This window comes from Carettochelys insculpta, chromosome 1, assembly GCF_033958435.1.
Source record: "Carettochelys insculpta isolate YL-2023 chromosome 1, ASM3395843v1, whole genome shotgun sequence".
Lineage (NCBI taxonomy): Eukaryota > Metazoa > Chordata > Testudines > Carettochelyidae > Carettochelys > Carettochelys insculpta.
The window spans coordinates 351655645-351676083 of NC_134137.1; the positions used below are offsets into that span (position 1 = coordinate 351655645).

Sequence of the window (20439 nt, forward strand, 5' to 3'; positions counted from 1 at the left end):
TGTGTGCATACATAAATAATTGAAGGAAAATGTACAGCCAGAATCTCAATAAGAGGTCCTGGTGGAGTTAGAAGAGGGGCTGCAATCTGGCACACTAAAGTTAAGTTATATATGTGCCAGAGTGTTACTCATGCCACAAAAGGGACAGGTTGCAGGGACAAGGGTGCACTGTACCAAGTACACTTCTGTACTCACCTCTCCATGAAGGAGTCACCAACTGATATCCCCAGCTGGCCGTGGTACTAAGGTTGAGCACAAACTGGCTCACCAAAGTTCCCCCGCACCTTCCAGTGCTTGTAGGTCCCACTATTTTGTATCCAGACAGAACCCCAGGGTACAGTAGAGTGGTTGTCAGCAGATGTATTGGCTACTGGATAAGCAATTTTCTGTTCCCAGCATAATCCAGAACAAAGTCTATTCCAGGCTAATGAGCACAGGCATGTTTAAGTATGTTTGTTACCTTTAACGTACATAAATGGCCTAATGGTCACCCTTTCAGGTTGTGGGGAGCTGGATATATTTACCTAAGAGTAGGAGTTATAATGCAAGAGTAGACAGCAATCACATGGAACATGGAAGTAGGCACCATAAACAAGCCTGGGGAAGAAGTGGCAGTTCTGGAATGCTCTAACTGGTGTTAATATGTATGGATATGCCAGCCTATCAGAGAAGTGTAAGCCAATCTTAAATGTGGGCGGAAGACGGATGTAGGCATGGAAGATTGGGCATTGGCACGAATATCGAAGCTAGTGCTCAGGCCCTGTAAAAGGGCAAACCACCTTGTGGCATTAGCAGTACACCTTAGTCCAGGTTCTACAGATTTCTGGGGGTCTGCAGCTGACTTCAGGGGGTCTGTGAAGCAGGGTTGCCTTTAGGCTAGCTAGGGCCAGGGCATTAATCCTGAGTCCCTGAGATCTTGTGCCCAGTTCTGAAGCTCCAAGCTCCAGAACCCCCAAGAAAGAAGCTCTGAGCCCTGCAGCAGAAGCCCTGAGCCCTGGCATCATGGGTCAGAACCCCGAAGTCCCCAAGTCCCATGGGCTAAAGCCCAGAACTCCATCCCCACCAGAGGTCAGAAGCCCAAAGCCCAACCACCAATGAGGCTAAAGCCCAGAGCCCTAGAACCCCACAAGTCACAGGACCCCAGTCCCTGCCAGCCATGACTGAAGCCCAGGGCCATGGCACCCTGAGAGCGAGGGTCCCTCTATTCTTTTTCCTTCCAGTTGCTAAATTAATTTTATGTGCACCAAGACGTGCAGGTGAGCACCACCCATAGAAACACACGCTGCTGGCTGTGGGCACTCTGCTGATCAGCTGGGCAGCACGTGAATCTCTCCTGAGTGGCCACTCACGTGCACGGCTTACAGAGCAGGCTGCCTGTGGGGCAGAATCCCCAAACCTCAGCAGCCCGTGGCCCAAGCCATCGGCCATGCTGCCCTGTCCTAAACCCTGTCCTCCAACCCACAGCTGAAGAGTTGAGTCCCCTCCCAGCTGGGCCCTGGAGTTTTTATAGTGTGTTGGGGAGGAGGAGAAAGGCTCAGAATGAAAAAGGTTGAGAACCCTGGTATTAGCATCGTTGGGCTACTTCTGAGGTTTTCCGTTAGCTCTAGAGTCTATTAGCTGTCCATTGGTATCTTAGATGCTCGGCATTGGACTCTCCAGCCAATTTAGGGCAATCAGGAACCTGGATCTTTGGTCTTACTTGGCATGCCATAGGCAAGAGTGCCCCTTTGTCTCTTGCCACCAGATCCCCCACTAAGGGTTTGAATATGCTAACCTGGGAATTGTTTTAAAAGAATGATACCTCTGGTCAGTGTTCCCTACAAGCTGGGTGCTTGAGTGTCCTCCCAGGAGAGATTCAAATGCCACCCAGAGTGCAGAGCACCCAGAGCTGGCAGCAGCCAGCAGCATGTGTTTTCCTAGTGGTGCACATCTGTACATGTCTCAATGCACATAAATAAATACTCCCAGGGTGCAGCTAGACTTGCATTCCTCTTTTGAAATGCATATTTGGCATCTCATTTGCATATTCTTATTTCGAAAAAGCTTCTTTCAAAGGAAGAAAACCAGTGTAGACACTGCTCTTTCGAAAGTAAACCCCATCTTCAAAAGAATCCTGGTTTTCTTTTTTCGAAAGAAGCTCTTTTGAAATAATATGCAAATGAGGTGCCAGTATGCAAATATGTGCATCATTTGCATTTTGGGTTCCCTCATTTGCATACCTCTTTCGAAACAGGAATGTAAATATAGACGTAACCCCAGTATTATAATATTGTCTTTTGGTTCTGTGGTCTGGCCTTATTTTAATAAAAGTCTTCAAAGCTATGTTTTGTCCTCAGCGTGTGCGTCCGTCGTGTACACCCTAAATATCCTTCTAAGATATTGAACACAATAATTCACTTCTGTATATCCTGATGCTGGGGAAATAACTGTATCTTTCAGTCAGAGCCTACAATGATATACTAACCTCTAAAATCAGGAAACACACTCTCTGGAGGTTACTTTCTGCACATCCTATAGCAAAGACTCATCTAGCTATCTAGCTAAGCTCTGTCACTCATCTCAGGGCTCGTCATCTCTCTCCTCCCCTGTGCAGTGGACTTGGGCTGGTTTACTTAGTTGTCCAATAAGAAAGAAGGGGCAGGGTAGGAGTGAGTACAGGAATATTAGATATCTTGCTGTTGCGGAGCAATAGAACATAAAGAGAAGGCAAGGGAAAGATTACTTTTCCCTCTATCCCACAAAATCAATTTCTTCTACAAGGATGGCATTTGAAAGCCAGAGGCATTTTTCCTTCTTGGTGCTTGCTGCTGCTTGCCTCAGTGCTTGGCTTTGCTGGTTTTCCATATGTTGTCCACTGCTCCAGTCTAAAGGTGTTGATGCTTCCAGTGTCAAGCCTCCATGCATTAAGGTGAGACCAGGAAAGCAGAGAGGGCTGCTTCTGCTGCTTCTGTGCATTTCCAATGCAATTAAAATCCTGTGAGAGAGCGCAAAAATTAAACCATGTATTCATTGGCCAGCCTAGAAGAATTACATTTTATTTGTTTTATTTTATGCTGTTCTATTACTCATTGTACTTCCAGGGATCACAGAGGAGAAGGATTGTACCCTTAAGTTTTTGCATTTCACCTTTTTATATGATTGTTTAATATTATATAGTCCCTTGATGTTGCAGCAATGGGCATTGAGGACGTCTTACAATAGTTGAAAGTTTACATGTCACTGTGTTGTACTATAGTAGATATATGTATTAATATGTATAGGTTAATAAATTTAAATGGCTTCCCAGAAAAGCTAACAGTGATCTGAGTATCAGATTTAAAATACTTCCATGGAACACAGAAGGGTCAACTTAGTTGTTCATGCTTCCAAGGTGGGCAAAATAAATTTCATGTCACTTACTGGCTGAGGATCTTTTCAATGAGATCCTATAAACCACAGTCCTGTCATCTTTGCACTCACTAGCTTCTGAAGGACAATTTATCTAAAACAAATACCAAACATCAACCATGACAGTCCCAAATACGGTTATTTACCACAGTATTACTACAGGAGTCTGGCACGATTTTATAGACTATTGTGTTGCTGAGTCACTTACATATTGTTAAGTAATATGTGTAGCCTCTGAGGATAGAACAAGAGGCAATGGACTTAAACTGCAGCAAGGGAGGTTTATGTTGGACGTTAGGAAAAAGTTCCTAACTGTCAGGTGGTCAAACAGTGGAATAAATTGCCAGGGGAGGTTGTGGAATCTCCATCGCTGGAGATATTTAGGAACAGGTTAGATAGATGTCTATCAGGGATGGTTTAGACAGTACTCGGTCCTGCCATGGGGGCATGGGGCTGGACTCGATGGCCTCTCGAGGTCCCTTCCAGTCCTACTATTCTATGATTCTATGAATAATGGGAAAACATCTGTTATTTACCAGAGATTTTAACCCCGGGCAAAATAATTAACAGCATGATAATGAAAAATGCAGGATACATTTGAACAGTTTTTTAAATTATTTAGATGTTTGAGCTTCCAACTGAAATCTGTTTTTAAACTGTATGTCTTCTGATATTTGAGTTGCCTGTTGGATGTTTGCTTTTTTCTCTGACAATAGTAGCAGTTCTTGCTGCATCCTGGTGAGCTATCCTCTTCACATGCACCTGCACAGCAACACCAGCGACTATCCTGGAGGCTGCTAAGGGTTCTGTTCCTGCTGTTCTTTATGAGCCAAATTATGGTCTCATAAAATGCCAGTGGAATTCTCACCATTGATTACAGTGTGGCCTGGCTTTAAACTTAAGCAGTTAGTAGGGAATCTTCATAGAGTAGGAATGTATGTTAATAAATGTGTAGTTACAGTACTGTAATGTGAGGAGGTAGAAGCACATGAAGAAAGACTAATTGAAACAGTATCAGAGAGGTAGCTGTGTTAGTCTGTATCCTCAAAAACAATGAGAAGTCCTGTGGTACCTCATAGACTAACACACTTTTTGAGGCATCAGCTTTTGTGGGCAAAAGACCCACTCCATCAGGCACATGTCATGCATCTGACAGAGCAGGTCTTTGCCCATGAAAGCTTATGCTCGCAAAATGTGTTAGTCCATGAGGTGCCACAGGACTTCTCGTGGTTTTTAATTGAAACAGTGAACACAAAGGCAGAGGAGTGCTCCCAGCAACCGACTAGGAACTGTCACAGAAACAAATGGTGGGGGGTCTGGCATATTTCTCAACAGCAGCTCAGCATGGGGAAGTGGGAGAATACATGGCTAACTTTGTGCCTGCTGATGTTTCTCCATCTGTTTGTTAGCAACTCTTCTTCTGACCGATGGAGATAACATTCTAAAGCACCTCACAGGGCATCCACATGAAAAAAACATGTCTGTGGAGGAGAGGCTGAAGTCATTCTATACAAGGCAGTGGTTTCTTTCTAAGCGTACCACCTAAGAGCATTTGAAATTCTTACTATATTAAGTGCTACGATGAGCTTTGAGAAAGTCTGTCAAGTAACATCAAATTGGGGTACACAGTACCTATTGCAGGCCTTCATTCCTTCTGTCCACTGGCCATGTTTTTATCCCACCACGTACTATACTACACTGCAGTGTGTGTAAGAGGAAAACAGCAACACAAACTACCTTGCCAATTCAGTAGCCAAATGAATCTTAGATATATATGGTGTGTCTCATATCTGAGGTACCTTTTCGCATTCCAGGTAATACATGCACAGTCAGCTAACAGGTAAAACTATATCCAAAGGAAACCAGAATGTGGCAGAGGGTGAGATGCATTAGTCTGGCTGATTGTTAAACATCCCCACTTGGGCAAATTAGGGAGATAATGGGTAAAAGACTGAATAATTAGCCAATTGACAAGAAACAACAAGTAGTCCAGTAGCACATTAAAGACTAAAATTTATTAGAGCATAAGCTTTCTTGAGTTACACCTCCCTCCCTTAGATGCTTGGTCTGAGGAAGTGAGTTGTATCTCACGCAAGCTTATTTCTTACAGGAAGAGAGGTAGGTTGGAAAGAAGGGTGCAGAAGCCCAGGCTCTGAGGGAAGTGAAATCTTGACTTACTCTCACCTTATACAACTTGAGCTTCGGGGAACTGTAAATAAAGCACTGAGGGTTGAAATTGCCACACCTTCTGTGTGATTGTTTGCAGTAAGCAGACCAAGGTGAAGGCACCCTGCCCTGCAACATTTCTTTAAGCTCTCAGAAAGCTTCTGGCACACAGAGGATAGCTAACCTCTAGTAGAAAGAAAAATTAACCAATCATCTCTGGCATTTCCTTCTATCATTTCCAAGAGGGCTTCATGCTCTCCCACACTGTGAAATGTTATTGCTTCCTAGCCCTAGTCATGAAGAAATTTATTGCCAACTACAGCTGCCTGAATAGTGTTTGGCAAATACACCCCAACAAGTACAGTAAACCCTCGATTTAACAAACTAATGGGGGAAGGGGTGTCCATTAAAGCCCAAAGTCTGTTAAATTGGAGGGTTTACTGCTGGCAAGATACAGTTTCAAATGCAGATGGATTCTCCATCCCTGGAGGTTTTTAAGTCCTGGCATGACAAGGTCCTGGCTGAGATGAGTTAGTGGGAATTGATCCTGCTTGAAGCAGGGGTCTGGACTAGATGACCTCCTGAGGTCCCTTCCAGCCCTATGAGTCTGTGATTCAGCTGTCTTGTCAAGATCTCGCATACCCAGCCTCAGAGTGATCCTCAACAGCAGGCGGCTATGATGGCTTGGTCATGTGAGAAGAATGGGTGACAAACGTCTTCCCAAAGAAATTTTCTTCACTGAACTGTCATGTGTGTTGAGAACAAGAGGAAGACCAAAGCTAAGATTGAAGGATACATGCAAAAACACCATGAAAAAGTTCAACATCGATCCAAAATCCTGGGAATCTGCATCATCGGATTGAAATACCAGGAGATGATTGCTACGACAGGGCACATCATACTTCCATAGTATATGTGCAAGTCACACAAAAGAACTTCATCTTAGAAGGAAAAACTCTTAGACTCCAGAATGTGGAAATAGACTGACATGCGGTTATTGCAATCGACCATGCAAATCCAATATTGGATGGATAAGCCATCAGAGAAGCTTCAGTATCGAGCATTGCCCATAGATCCTCACCGTCGCTGCTAACCACCATCTCTTGAGATGAAAGGGGGCCATAGTACTGTCCACCACCCCTGCCAGGCTACCCCCAGTCCCAATCTCCCTCCCCAAAACAATGGCCACTACTCACTGCCACCAGAACCGCTGCCACTGCCAGAGCCACCAGAACCCACCACCACATTTGGGGACCCCACCACACATGGCACCCTAAGCCATGCCACATACACCAGCAAGGGCACTGCCAGAAGTGGCATCCAAAGCCGTGCCATGGCTGCGGGTCCCACCATACCATGCATGCCAACAAGTGCCCCACTGCATGGGCCGCAAAAGCTGTAGGGGTGTGCAGCAGCAAGAACCTTGCCATGGCCTGGAGGAAGTGCTACCACCGCTGGAGCCACCATATGCTCCTCCCACAAGGGGTGGAGCATGTACACAAGAGTCATCTGGCCATGTACATGCCCCAACCCTGGTGGTAGGAGGGCATGACAGCTCCAGCGGCACCAGCAGCTCCTCCAGGCTGTGGCAGTAAGCCCTTTATCATACTTTCTTGCCGGGTGGAGATTTAGGATTTTATGGACCTTGGTTAGGTGGACTTCGGAAACAAAGAGAGGGGCAGACATCCATCGTTCCCAAAGTCTGCTAAATCAGGGTCTGTAAAATCAAGGGTTTACTGTATTGCCATTTGCAACAAGCCTTTTAGTCAATGGCTCTTTTGCCGTATGTAACCAACCACGCTGTTGGCATGTTACTAATTGAATTAAGTATTTGATGAAATAGTCATGTTCATGCAGTAATTTACTCAGGGTGAACTTAACCCCTGTGCACAGAATCAGTGCAAGGCCTATGCCCAACTTACGCCTCTGTCAGTAACAAAGAAACAGACTTTCTGTCAATTAGGGTGTGATATGCTACAAACTCTTACAAACCAGCACCCATCCACCACATATGGCTGGCAGACCATCCTCTCGTTCAGCAGTTCTCAACTGTGGGTCTGCAGCCCCATGGAGGGCCATAGGCTGGTTTCAGTGGGTTCACAGAGCAGGCCAGCTTTAGGGCCCAAGGCAGAAAACTCAGATTCCTGACCCCATGGCTGAAGCCCTGAACCTCAAGCCTCTGCACCCCACAAGACACAAACCCCAAGCCCTCCCAACCCCGCTCCAGGCAGAACCCCCCACCCTGCAGCTGAAACCCTGAGTCCCAATCCCCCCTGCCTTGCTAAGCAGGAGCCCAGCATCCCATGGGAGAGGAGCCCTGACGCACCACAGGGCGGAAGCTCCGAGTCCCCCTGCTGTACAGCTGATATCCCAAGTCACACAGCCTTGCAGGGAAGAGGTCCCAGCCACCCCCAACCCTGCCTCTGAAGACCTGAAATACACCCCCGCCATTGGGCCCTAGAGTCTCTGGCGTTTTTACAGCATTGGGCAGGGGGATTCAGAAGGAAAAAGGTTGAAAAGCTCCACTCTAATTCATCCCCCCTTATTGGAAGGGACATCAACATCATTCCCTTTACCTTCCATATGCAGATCAGACTCAGCTCTGCTCCTGCTCATCCGCTTACTATGGTCAAGAGACCACAGAGATCTTGTATTATTTTCCATAGTCCCTTCAGTTTAGGAAGATTTCCCATTCATCATTCAACTGAATCAGAAAGACCAGTCGACCCACTCCTGTATGGATTTAAAATCCCTTTGTAACATCTCATTCACTCTTCTGCTGTGCTTCAGAAAGGTCATCCCTACCTCCCCCCACACATTCCTGGGGCAGACTATATGTCCCCCTTCAGCCACTGCTGGAGTGGTCCCTGTTCCCTTGGCACTGCTTTTTGTGTTGCAAAAAGGGCAACATGAGCGGTTTGCACCTGGGCAGCCTAGTGGCGAGGGCCCCTGGCCAGGGCTTGTTGGGTGGGTGAGCAGCCCCCACCTGAGAGACTAGGGGTTGAGTTTGGGGCATGGCCCCAAGAATCTAGGTCCCCCTTTTAGCAGCAGAGGGGTTCCCTAGGGTGGGGCTCCCCACTCCCCTCAGTACATGGGAGAGGGTCCTGGGCTGCACCCTCTGGCAGCTAACTGGGTGGCAGCTCTGGCTCAGGGCCTCCTACCTCAGAGCCAACTCCTGCCTCTTAGCTGGTCAGCCCCTAAACTATGCTGGCTTCCGTCCCTTTATACCCCTCCAGGCCTGACACTGGCTGCAGGTGAACCTGGGCGGGGCTGATTGGGCTAACAGGCCTTGTTTAACCCCTGCCTTGCCTGGCCTCCCTCTCACACTCCGGCCGTGTCTACACGTGCCCCAAACTTCGAAATGGCCATGCAAATGGCCATTTCGAAGTTTACTAATGAAGCGCTGAAATGCATATTCAGCGCTTCGTCATCATGCGGGCGGCAGCGGCGCTTCGAAATTGACGTGCCTTGCCGCCGCGCGGCGCGTCCAGACGGGGCTCCTTTTCGAAAGGACCCCGCCTACTTCGAAGTCCCCTCATTCCCATGAGCTCATGGGAATAAGGGGACTTCGAAGTAGGTGGCGTCCTTTCGAAAAGGAGCCCCGTCTGGACGCGCTGCGCGGTGGCAAGGCGCGTCAATTTCGAAGCGCCGCTGCCGCCCGCATGCTAATGAAGCGCTGAATATGCATTTTAGCGCTTCATTAGTAAACTTCGAAATGGCCATTTGCATGGCCATTTCGAAGTTTGGGGCACATGTAGACGTAGCCTCCTACAGCAAGAACGAAGCTTATCTTCCCAGTTCTCAGGCAAGGGGGAATCCAAAGTGGAAGTCAAGTCAGTGGTTTGCACAACCCCAGCCTGCACAAAATCTCTTCGGGGACCATGAAGATTAGAGAAGCTCTAGGCTTCTCAGACTGTGGGTCAGGACCCCACAGTGGGTCACAATACTGTTTAAATGGGATCAGCAGGGAGCAGTGCAGGTCTGGGCTGGAGGACTCAGGAGGAGCAGGGGGAACAATTGGAGAGAAGGGGTGGTTTCTCCTGCCAGGAAAACTGCCATTTCTCTCCAGCCAGAAGTTTCAAACTAAAAGGGCATAAAGAATTAGTGTAACCCTTCTGTTAACGCCAGATGCCTGCCAGAAGGGCCGGGTTCAACTCTTGTGGGGTTTTCCTATCAAGGATACAACCAACCGGCTAGAGCCCCCACCCAGTGGCCTGGGACAATTTCACCCCCGTGCTGGGTGCCTGTAAGGCGGTTCTCCCCCCTCCTCGCAAGCAGAGTCTGAGATAGAAATGGCTCGTTTAATGACCATAACCTACCCCAAGGTTACAGCGACAGATGCAGTATATCTTAGCACAGAAGAGACAAAACCCCTTTTACCCAGATACCATCCCCATATGCAGTAGAACTCAGTCTCTTGCTGGGGTTCTTGGCCCTTTTCCACACACAGTTACAGGGTGTACCCTGTGCGGTACAGTCCCAAACTCAAAGCCCATAGATGCATCACCAGGGCAATACTAGCTGTCCACTTGTCTGTAGCCTCCCCTTGCTGTCACCAGCCGTCTGCCAATCACCGTCGTCCACCGCCACTCCTACCAGCCACCCGCCGGTCGCTGTCATCCACCACCACTCCTACCGGCCGCCTTCGTCTACCGCCGCTCCTACCGGCCGGCCACTGCTGCTCCTACCAGCCACCCGCTGGTCCTGCTGTTGTCCACCAGTCCTAACCCCACTGCTTGGAACTGCCCTAAGGCAGAACCCAGTGATTTCAGCTCTGTGTGGCCTCAGCTGCCACTCTGTGATTTCAGCTCTTGGTATCTTTAGTGTGGGGTTTCACAAACACCCTAGTATCCAGCTCTATCTTTTAACAGGTGAGGCAGGCTAGTCAAGCCAGGCTTATAGCTATATGGCCAAGGCATAGGCAGGGCCAAGGCACTCAGCAAGCTGGCTCAACCAGTACCCCTCCCCTTCTCTCTCACAACACTTTAAACCAGGGAGCCCTGTGTAATCAATGTCTTACACAGCTAAGGCGACTGCCCTGTCCCCCACAACAACCCAGAGCATTGGTGAGATCTCACAACTCCAGCATTAAGTGTCAGCTTAAATTGTGATTTTACAACTACATGTTTACAATAGACCAAATCTCATGACTTACTTGCTACCCATTAGGCTTTGCCTGAAAAGGTATCACACATGCACACCTTTTGCATTCTCATGCAGATGACCTCTGGGAGACTCATTCCTCCCAGCCTTCAGCAGCACTGCATTCCTTCTGCCACATTCCCTACATTAGTATAAGACAAATTTTCTCTAATCAGGCTAATTTGTAATTTTCTGTAACTCCAAAAGAGCATGATAGGTTTTATTCAAACTTCACGGAGAAGAATTCATTTTAACTTGTGAATTATCACCTTGCTGTCAAACCTAGCAATCTTTCACACCACCATAGTTATGGAAAAGCTAAAAATAGATGGATTACACTGGAGGTTGCTTGCAAACTTCCAGGATGGATGAAAATATTACCTTTTCATAACAGTTTAATTTACTACCTAGAACTTTAATAGAGTAAGATCAGTGTTATGCCATATTAGCAGATACTATTGTGGAGAAGATATTCCAGTTAGACACTAACATATTTATTTTACTTTTCAGGGACACAAACATGGTATGAAAGATTGCTGTTGTCTCCACACCTGTAAGTATATTTTGTGATAGATAGATAGAGAGATAGATATTAGCAGTATTAGCCCTATTTTAGTTGCTGTTTTACGGTGGACATTCTTTGAGCTTTCATTACACCTTATTGAAATGTGGTTTGCAATTAAAAATGTTGGCCAACATTTCCCAAATTAACTAGAGAGTATAAGTAGTCAATGGCCGTGTCTACACGTGCACGCTACTTCGAAGTAGCGGCGCCAACTTCAAAATAGCGCCCGTCATGGCTACACATGTTGGGCACTATTTCAAAGTTGAAATCGACGTTAGATGGCGAGATGTCGAAGTAGCTAACCCCATGAGGGGATGGGAATAGCGCCCTACTTCGAAGTTGAACGTTGAAGTAGGGCACGTGTAGACGATCCGCATCCCGCAACATCGAAATAGCGGGGTCCGCCATGGCAGCCATCAGCTGAGGGGTTGAGAGACGCTCTCTCTCCAGCCCCTGCGGGGCTCTATGTTCACCGTGTGCAGCAGCCCTTAGCCCAGGGCTTCTGGCTGCTGCTGCTGCAGCTGGGGATCCATGCTGCATGCACAGGGTCTGCAACCAGTTGTCGGCTCTGTGGATCTTGTGTTGTTTAGTGCAACTGTGTCTGGGAGGGGCCCTTTAAGGGAGCGGCTTGCTGTTGAGTCCGCCCTGTGACCCTGTCTGCAGCTGTGCCTGGCACCCTTATTTCGATGTGTGCTACTTTGGCATGTAGACGTTCCCTCGCAGCGCCTATTTCAATATGGTGCTGCCCAACGTTGAAGTTGAACGTCGACGTTGCCAGCCCTGGAGGACGTGGAGACGTTATTCATCGAAATAGCTTATTTCGATGTCGCTACATCAAAATAAGCTATTTTGATGTAGTGTGCACGTGTAGACGTAGCCAATATGAGTCATCATTAAAGGCACTTGATTTTTAGATAGTGCAGGGCCAGCCACTCTCTGAAAAATTAAGACCCTTTCCGTTGTTGCAAGTTGAGAAATAATGGGACATCCAAAACTTGCTATTCACTTTAGAACACTCTGCCCATCAATCTTATCTGCGGAACATTCTAAATTATTACTTACTATAATCATTATGGGCACATTGTTTCTAAATTGGTACCATTCAATATAAATCTTCACTCGTATTCTCTCTTTTAGGTGAGGAAATGTGCAAGCCAGTGCCTACAGTCATACACTTTACATTCAAAGATTGTAGCACTTCAGTTAATGCATCCAAATGCAGTGATCATTGTACAAAAAAAGAAAAGTAAGTTATTAGGCTGCATTTAAATAAATCCACAGTGATTTGTTATTGGAAATGTCTTTGTATGAGATTCTGAGCTGTATGAGAACAGACTATTTGATTTTTTTATTGGCACTGTAAAAAACAGAGTACCGATTTTATCCTGTGCTTACATTACCAAAGGAGAAGTGAACTCGCTGTAGGTCGCTATCATAGAAAAGTGAGGGGAAATAGATTTCAGCACACATCATGGTCCCTAAGCACTTGGTTCTGGAGAAGCCCCCGTAAGTATGGAATGGGGCTTGGTGGAGCCAGGAGTGAAAAAACTGGAATTTGGGATCCGCTGCTTTTCTGCAGATTGGTGATTTCCCACAGTATGTCCAACTGGGAGGTGTTGCTGCTCTGTGAACAGAATTAGATAGTGGCAGAGGATGGAAGTAGTCACTGGGAGCACAGATGCATGGAAGCCCTGGGCTTCTCCTCGTGTCCCAAAATCTGTGTGGATCCCAGGAAATCTGCTGGATTAGAAATGGGAACATTGCAGTCAGTGGTGACTGGTGAGAGGGGCTCTGGGGAGGTCATTGGCCACATGCCCTGCCCTCAGCCCAGGGAGGTGTGGGAAGCTCCTGGCCACACCAAGCCCCACCCTCCTTCCCCTTGCTCCTCCCATTCTCCCCCCCTGCTCTGCCCCCACCTGCCTCTTCCTCTGGAAGTGCTGTGCCACTTCTGGTGAAGTGCAGGGGTGGTGCTGCCCCCCCCGCTTAGAATGGGAGGGCCCTAAAGCCATGCGAGCTAGAGCAAGCTCACACTGCTGTTGAGCCACACCTCTCTGGGAGAGAGGCAGGACCACCCCTGGACTCCCTGGAAGCAGCAATAGGAAGAGGCCGGGGTGGGGTGTACCGCCTCTCATCCCGGAGCAGTTTGGTCGGAGAGCAGTGGAAGGCAGAGAAAGTTCATGCTATTCTCGAGTTGCACGGCTCCAGGGGAGGGGTGGGACCACCCCGGACTCATCGGAAGTGGCACAGTGCTGACATTGCAGGGGGGACGGGCACTGGGAGTGTGCACATAATCCCTCATGCCCCACCCACACGTCACCCTTGATTGCAGTGGGGAAAGCTCCTTACCGAGGAATGACAAGGAAGAGGAAATGCCAAGAATTGGAACTCTGAACATCCTCCTCTTCATAAGAGGTTCTTGCACAGGGGAGAATGCGACTGCGAGCGAGAAGCTTAGGCCAATATCCTCAAAAGTGTTTAGGCACCTGTCTCTCTTGAGGTACTCACATACCTTTGAAGATCTGGGCCTTTTTTCCTCATTATTCGTTATTTATCCATCCATCCACTATCTGTATTGTGTTTGATTCAAATGTAAAGCCACTCTGGAACTGTAAATAAAATCTCTCTGTAGCTATCCAAGCAACTTTCAGAACAAAATACAGAATAGTGTCGAAAGGAGTTAGAACACGCTACTGGGAGAGGTCCTATAACCAAGGAGAACTTGTCTTTTGGTTTGGTTTTTCCTGCCTATTCATAAAAGGATTATTTATTACAGTACTTGGATTTCAACCCTGCCACCATATAATCATAGAATGTCAAGATTGTAAGAGACCTCAAGAGTCTTCTAGTCCTGTCCCTGTCTTCATTGAGTAGACCATCCCTGACAGGTGTTTGTCTAACCTGTTTGTTACTATCTCCAATTATGGAGACTCAACAGCCTCCCTGGAAATTTTGTTCCAGTACTTAACCACCTTGGTAGTTTGGCAGTTTTTCTTAATGTCCAGTCTAAACCATCCTTGCTGCAATTTAAGCCCATTGCTTTTTGTCCTATCACCAGAGGTTAATGAAAATATTTATCCATCCTGCTTGTAACAACTTTGTAGATAACAAGCACCTTAGTGTTAGTTGCATAATAAAGAGAATATTTTGTTTACAAATAATTCATTTCAGAAAGAAAATAAATATAATTTTTATATATCATGCAAAACTGATCTCCAAATGACAGTGGCTCTTACCCAGGAAAGCTCATTACAGTGAGGTCTCAGAGTATGCAAATCCAGAGTATGCGACCCTGCTCTTGTGTGGCTGACCTCCGATTCACACAGTAACCCCTCGCTTCACAAGGCTTCATGTTCACACAGTGCAAAGCTGCTGGGTTCTCAGCCTGCCTAGTTTCCTGCAGCTGCAGGCAGCTAAGCAGACTAAGAACCCCTTTCACCTGCCTCCCAAAGCAGCACCGCTTGACAGCCATGTATGTTCACTCCTGTTAAACTCCTCGTCAGCTCAACTCCCTCCACCCAACTTCCCCACCCCCATGGCCTCAGTTCACCTTCCCTCTATACTCGAGCTGATAGAGGAGGTATCTGAGCCGTTAGCTATCATCTTTGGAAAATCATGGGAAACAGGAGAGATTCCAGAAGACTGGAAAAGGGCAAATATAGTGCCCATCTATAAAAAGGGGAGTAAGAATAACCCAGGAAACTACAGGCCAGTCAGCTTAACTTCTGTGCCAAGAAAGATAATGGAGCAGATGATTAAAGAAATCATCTGCAAGCACTTGGAAGGTGGTAAGGCGACAGGGAACAGCCAGCATGGATTTGTAAAGAACAAATCATGTCAAACTAATCTGATAGCTTTCTTTGATAGGATAACGAGCCTTGTGGATAGGGGAGAAGCGGTAGATATGGTATACCTAGACTTTAGTAAAGCATTTGATATGGTCTCACATGATATTTTTATAAAAAAACTAGGCAAATACAATTTAGATGAGGCTACTGTAAGGTGGGTGCATAACTGGCTGGGTAACCGTACCCAGAGAGTAGTTCTTAATGGTGCTCAATCCTGCTGGAAAAGTAAAACAAGTGGGGTTCCACAGGGGTCTGTGTTAGGACCAGTTCTGTTCAATATCTTCATCAATGATTTAGAGATTGGCATGGAAAGTACGCTTATTAAGTTTGCAGATGATACCAAACTGGGAGGGATTGCAACTGCTTTGGAGGATAGGGTCATAATTCAAAATGATCTGGATAAATTGGAGAAATGGTCTGAGGTAAACAGGATGAAGTTTAATAAGGACAAATGCAAAGTGCTCCACTTGGGAAGGAACAATCAGTTTCACACATACAGAATGGGGAGAGACTGTCTACGAACAACTACAGCAGAAAGGGACCTAGGGGTTATAGTGGACCATAAGCTAAATATCAGTCAACAGTGTAATGCTGTTGCAAAAAAAGCAAACATGAGTCTGGGATGCATTAACAGGCGTGTTGTGAACAAGGCACGAGAAGTCATTCTTCCACTCTACTCTGCACTGGTTAGGCCTCAGCTGGAGTCTTGTGTCCAGTTCTGGGCACTGCAGTTCAAGAAGAATGTGGAGAAATTAGAGAGGGTCCAGAAAAGAGCAACAAGAATGATTAAAGGTCTAGAGAATGTGACCTATGAAGAAAGGCTGAAAGAACTGGGCTTGTTTAGTTTGGAAAAGAGAAGATTGAGGGGAGACATGAAAGCAGTTTTCAGGTATCTAAAAGGCTGTCATAAGGAGGAGGAAGAAAACTTGTTCTTTTTGACCTCTGAGGATAGAACAAGAGGCAATGGACTTAAACTGCAGCAAGGGAGGTTTAGGTTGGACATTAGGAAAAAGTTCCTAACTGTCAGGGTGGTCAAACAGTGGAATAAATTGCCAAGGGAGGTTGTGGAATCTCCATCGCTGGAGATACTTAAGAACAGGTTGGATAGATGTCTATCAGGGATGGTTTAGACAGTACTTGGTCCTGCCATTGGGGCAGGGGGCTGGACTCGATGGTCCCTCGAGGTCCCTTCCAGTCCTAGTGTTCTATGATTCTATGATTCCTTGTGTGCCCCATCTCATCTCCCCCAGGGGGGAGGCTCCAGCCACATGCCTGGGGCTCCCCTCCAACCCCTGCAGATGCATCTCCAGTCCCCCTTGACCCCACCTACCCAGCCACAACACCCATGGACCCAGACCCAACCTGCTTAACTCCCATGTGGCCCCAGATCACCCCCCATGCAGCTGGCTCAGCATGCAGGGGACTCCAACCTGCCCCCCGCTCAAGCACCCCACCCCAGTGGACCCCCTATCAACCCCTTCCTTGGCTGGCTCAACTCCCCCACGGCCCTGGCTCACACCCCATGCATGGGGCTCCGACTTCAACCCATGCCTGGGTCTCCAGCTCCCAGCCCCCAGTGCCCGGGGCTCCAGCTCCAACCCCACTATCCACCACCCCTGCAGCCCCGGCTGCAACCCCCTGGCCGGGCTCAACCCCCTCCAGAACCCCCTGCTACCCAGGTCCAATCCCCTGCAAGCCCCAGCTGAACAGCACCCTTCTACCACTCCTGCTGCCCTAATCCACCACAGGCTTAACCCCCTGTCCCATCCCAGGGCCACAACCCATCCCTGCAAGCCAGCCCCGACTTACATGAGATTCCAGGTACGCAAGGGCTGCGTGGAACACAACCCTCATGCACCTTGAGGGATTATTGTACATAATAAATAGAATTGTTAGTCCTTGAGGTTCTATAGGACTGCTTGCTTTGTTTTGTGGAGTCTCTCATAAGTTTGAGAGACTACAGCCAAAACTATCATGTTTATTAAAAAGGCTCATTTAGATCAACCCAGAAGAGGGCCCATTGTGCTTGGTGCTGTACCTATGTAAGTAAGAGACAGCCCCTGGCATGAAGCATTTGGAATCTGAAGAGGAAAGACAGACAAAGCATAAGGGAAATGGAAATAGCATGCAAGCAAATTAATAATATGATGGCAGCAGGCCACCCATGTTCTGTGATTATTTTGGTTTGGCGTGTTTATTTAAACTCGTTCAGTATGGTCTTTGGGAAGGGATTAACGAGGTGGAAAGACGAAGGAAGGGAGGGAAGTGAAAGAGTTCCAGCCAATCAGCACAGGGGTTGGAAGGTTCACTGGGAAAACTGTAGGCAGCAGGCTACTGCCATCAGTGTCTGTCAGAATGGCTAGAACGGCTTTCTGCAGCTGCTGTGCTGGCTTCAGCTTCTGGCTAGCTTCCCCCGGCACTAACTTTCCCATACCACAGTTAGGAGAGGGAATATTGCATGGCAAATTTAAGATGTAGAATAATAATAATACTAAATGGAAAAGTGAACTCTATTCGTACACATTGATCACTGCTCTTTCTGTTGTGGAAAATTGTTGTTTCTGATCTATACTCAAGGAAGCAGTTAATTTAGACAAGAACAAATGAAAATTGTAAAATTTGCATGACAAAGTTAGAAGAGTTCTTAAGTCATACTTAGACATTAAGGGTCTGCCGTTCAGAAACTGCTGAACATCCAGTCCCGCCCCATATGGTGCCTCTGCCCCAAAGGTTTCATATGTGCCCAGATTGTAAGGAATAGAGCATTCGGAGGGACCTCTTGGGTCACTGACACCAGTCGCCTGCTATCACAGCCAGCTCGAGTGTCTTACCAATAACAAAGATAGATTCTGGTGCCTCAGGTGAGCACTTTCTGAGCCAACAGATATCTTATGATATGAGTAACACAGAATCTGCCAGACCTGTCAGCTTGCAAAATACTCTTCTTAATCTGCTCAGAAAAGTCAAGCTCTCAGGGGACATTATGACAAACAATTTCACATTAAATCTATGGGCAGTGGGTATCACAGACATGCAAAGGTGTTGCCTTTCCAAACTGACTGAGGAAACCCCACCTATGGTCTCCCTCGGGTCCCCTCCTAAGGGAGGGCAGGCAGACTAGGGGCCATAGTGCCCTCGGGGTCATTCTGACAGTCCAACATGGGAAGGGGCTGGCAGCTCACTTGAGATGAGGGCCTTCATGGGCAGGAGGGCTGGCCAGGCTCTCTGGGTCCCAGGGGTCTGGAGCCACACTGTCCGGCAATCCTGGGTTGGGAGCAGGGGCCAGTGCTCACTATGAGGTTGGGTGGGGCAGGTGGGCATGGAAGAGACAAGGCTTCAGGTGAAAGGGGTGGGGCTGAGCTGCCTTGTTAAGCCAGGGGTTCAACCACTGGCTGTGATTAAATCTTGACACTTTGAAGTTGCATTTAACATTTCAAAACAATACAGTTTTCCAACAACAACTTTTTTATTCCCTTTAGCATTCGTTATAAAGAACGCCAGTGTTGCTGCTGCCAGGAAGCTGAAATTGAGACTCAGTCTGGTATTCTTATTTGCAAAGGGGAAACTGTTGACTTCAAGTTCAAAAATGTCCTTACTTGTGCATGCAAAGATTGTGCAAGACCATAAGACACTTCTATTACTGGAAAATCAACGGTCTTTTTTTCCTATAAGATTTTGATCATTTCTAACTATATAAGTCTGATTTAAATAATGATCAAACACACAAAAATAAATCTAGGGTCCAGTTTGGTCTGTTATTTGGAGAATGTAGAGTGCATACCTCTTGGTGCAGCCCGCATGGACATCTCTCAAGGGAATAAAGCAGCAGAAACATAGCACTTTACAGCACTTTCATTGGCGTACAGACTAACACGGCTGCCTCTCTGTTACTATCTCTCAAGGAGTTATTCTGTGAGGCACAAGATGCTCCCAGTCTATACTGGCCTGTATAGATACACATATGCAACAAGTCATCAGCTTGTACCATCCATGCCCAGATCTGTGAGTGGAGCACATGGGGACGTAACTGTGCTGAGCCTGCGTGAGTTAACGTACCTTCCAACTGCAGCGAAGCCCCCACAGCAGAGACTTAAGCATGAGCTGTAGAAGCCTTCCTGGGATGCCGGGGACTTATTCAGGCAGTTACTCTGCACCGGAGAGAACAGGTCCAGGGATACCCATGTGTAGATGGCAATGCTGGTGGTGGTGGATTCAAGGCAATCACTGGCGTGCTCTGGCTCGACTTGGGATCTGACGTGGGCTCCTGTTGGGGTGGCTCCAGGGAGCTGGGCAGCCCTGGCGAGGACCTTCAGGGGGCAGTCCACTCCGTGGTATCCATGGGGGTGGTGCTTGGGGCTCCATCCTTGCCCCCAAGGAGGTGGTCCAGCTCCCTGTAATAGATGTAGGTGGCAGACCCTGCCCCAGACTGCCGGTGGGTGTCCTGGGCCTGCATGTAGCCCTGGCGGAGCTCTTTCACCTTCGCTTGCACCTGCTCATGGGTGTGAGCAGGGTGGCCATGCTCCATCAGGGCTTTGGCCATACACACGTAGCCCACGACATTCCCGTGCTTGGCGGAGGGGTCCAGGACCACTTCCTCTTTGGCCCAGAGGACCAGCAGGTCCTTTATTTTGAGGCCAGACCAGGACGGGGCCTGCCTCCTGCCACCCCTTCCAGAGCCCTGGGATCCCTTCCCTGAGCTGTGGAAGAGCAAAGCATAGTACACATCTGCCTGGGGCATGTTTTTAGCTTCCTGGGAGCAGCTGGTAGGGCGCGCTGGACCCAGCCTAAATGTAAAACACTTCTACAATCATTCATACCCGCAGTAGGTGAATGCACATCAAACAGGGGAGGAAGTCAGCCTGAAATGAGGACTTTGTGCTCCAACATGTACAAATGTTCCTGAGGAGAAACATTTCTAAAATTGTAGCTGTGTGCATTACTTCTGCTGGGGCAATTCTGGTGACAGAACAACTGTCAGAAGACCAAAGCCATAATTTTAGGAGTTGAAGAACTTTCTAGTGAGCACAAGAATTAGATGAAAGAAAGCCGATTACCTTGTTATACAATAATGTACGTATTGCTCACCTATAGAACTTTCTGTCACAGGATCTCGAGGTGTTTTGCAAACAAACTAATGAATCAAAGCCCGCAGCACCCATTTTATACACCGGGAAACTCAAGCTCTAAGAACTTAAAACTAAAAATTTCAAAAGTAGTCACTGATTGTGCAAGTCTTAGTGCCTAACATTTTTCAGGTGTTTGGCATTTTTGAAAATCAGAATCAAAGTGTTTCAAACTGGTGGGCCAAAACTGGAGACACCCTGAATCAGTCAC

General features: G+C 47.5%; 1 protein-coding gene across 1 annotated transcript; it reads left to right on the forward strand.

Moving 5' to 3' along the window:
• The first annotated feature begins 2780 nt into the window (after positions 1-2780).
• On the forward strand, positions 2781-18795 carry LOC142024378 (mucin-19-like). The gene is made up of 4 exons (XM_075016341.1): positions 2781-2908; positions 11206-11248; positions 12398-12506; positions 18585-18795. Exons 2-4 carry the CDS (start codon positions 11221-11223, stop codon positions 18730-18732), a joined length of 285 nt encoding a protein of 94 aa, XP_074872442.1. The 5' UTR covers positions 2781-2908; positions 11206-11220; the 3' UTR covers positions 18733-18795.
• Positions 18796-20439: the final 1644 nt, after the last annotated feature.

Excerpts from the sequence above, each read along its gene's own strand:
- LOC142024378 (XM_075016341.1), top strand. The coding sequence starts at position 11,221 with ATGAAAGATTGCTGTTGTCTCCACACCT. Across the intron at positions 11,249-12,397 it reads TTGCTGTTGTCTCCACACCT|GTGAGGAAATGTGCAAGCCA; the intron begins GTAAGTATATTT and ends TCTCTCTTTTAG. Across the intron at positions 12,507-18,584 it reads CATTGTACAAAAAAAGAAAA|CATTCGTTATAAAGAACGCC; the intron begins GTAAGTTATTAG and ends TATTCCCTTTAG.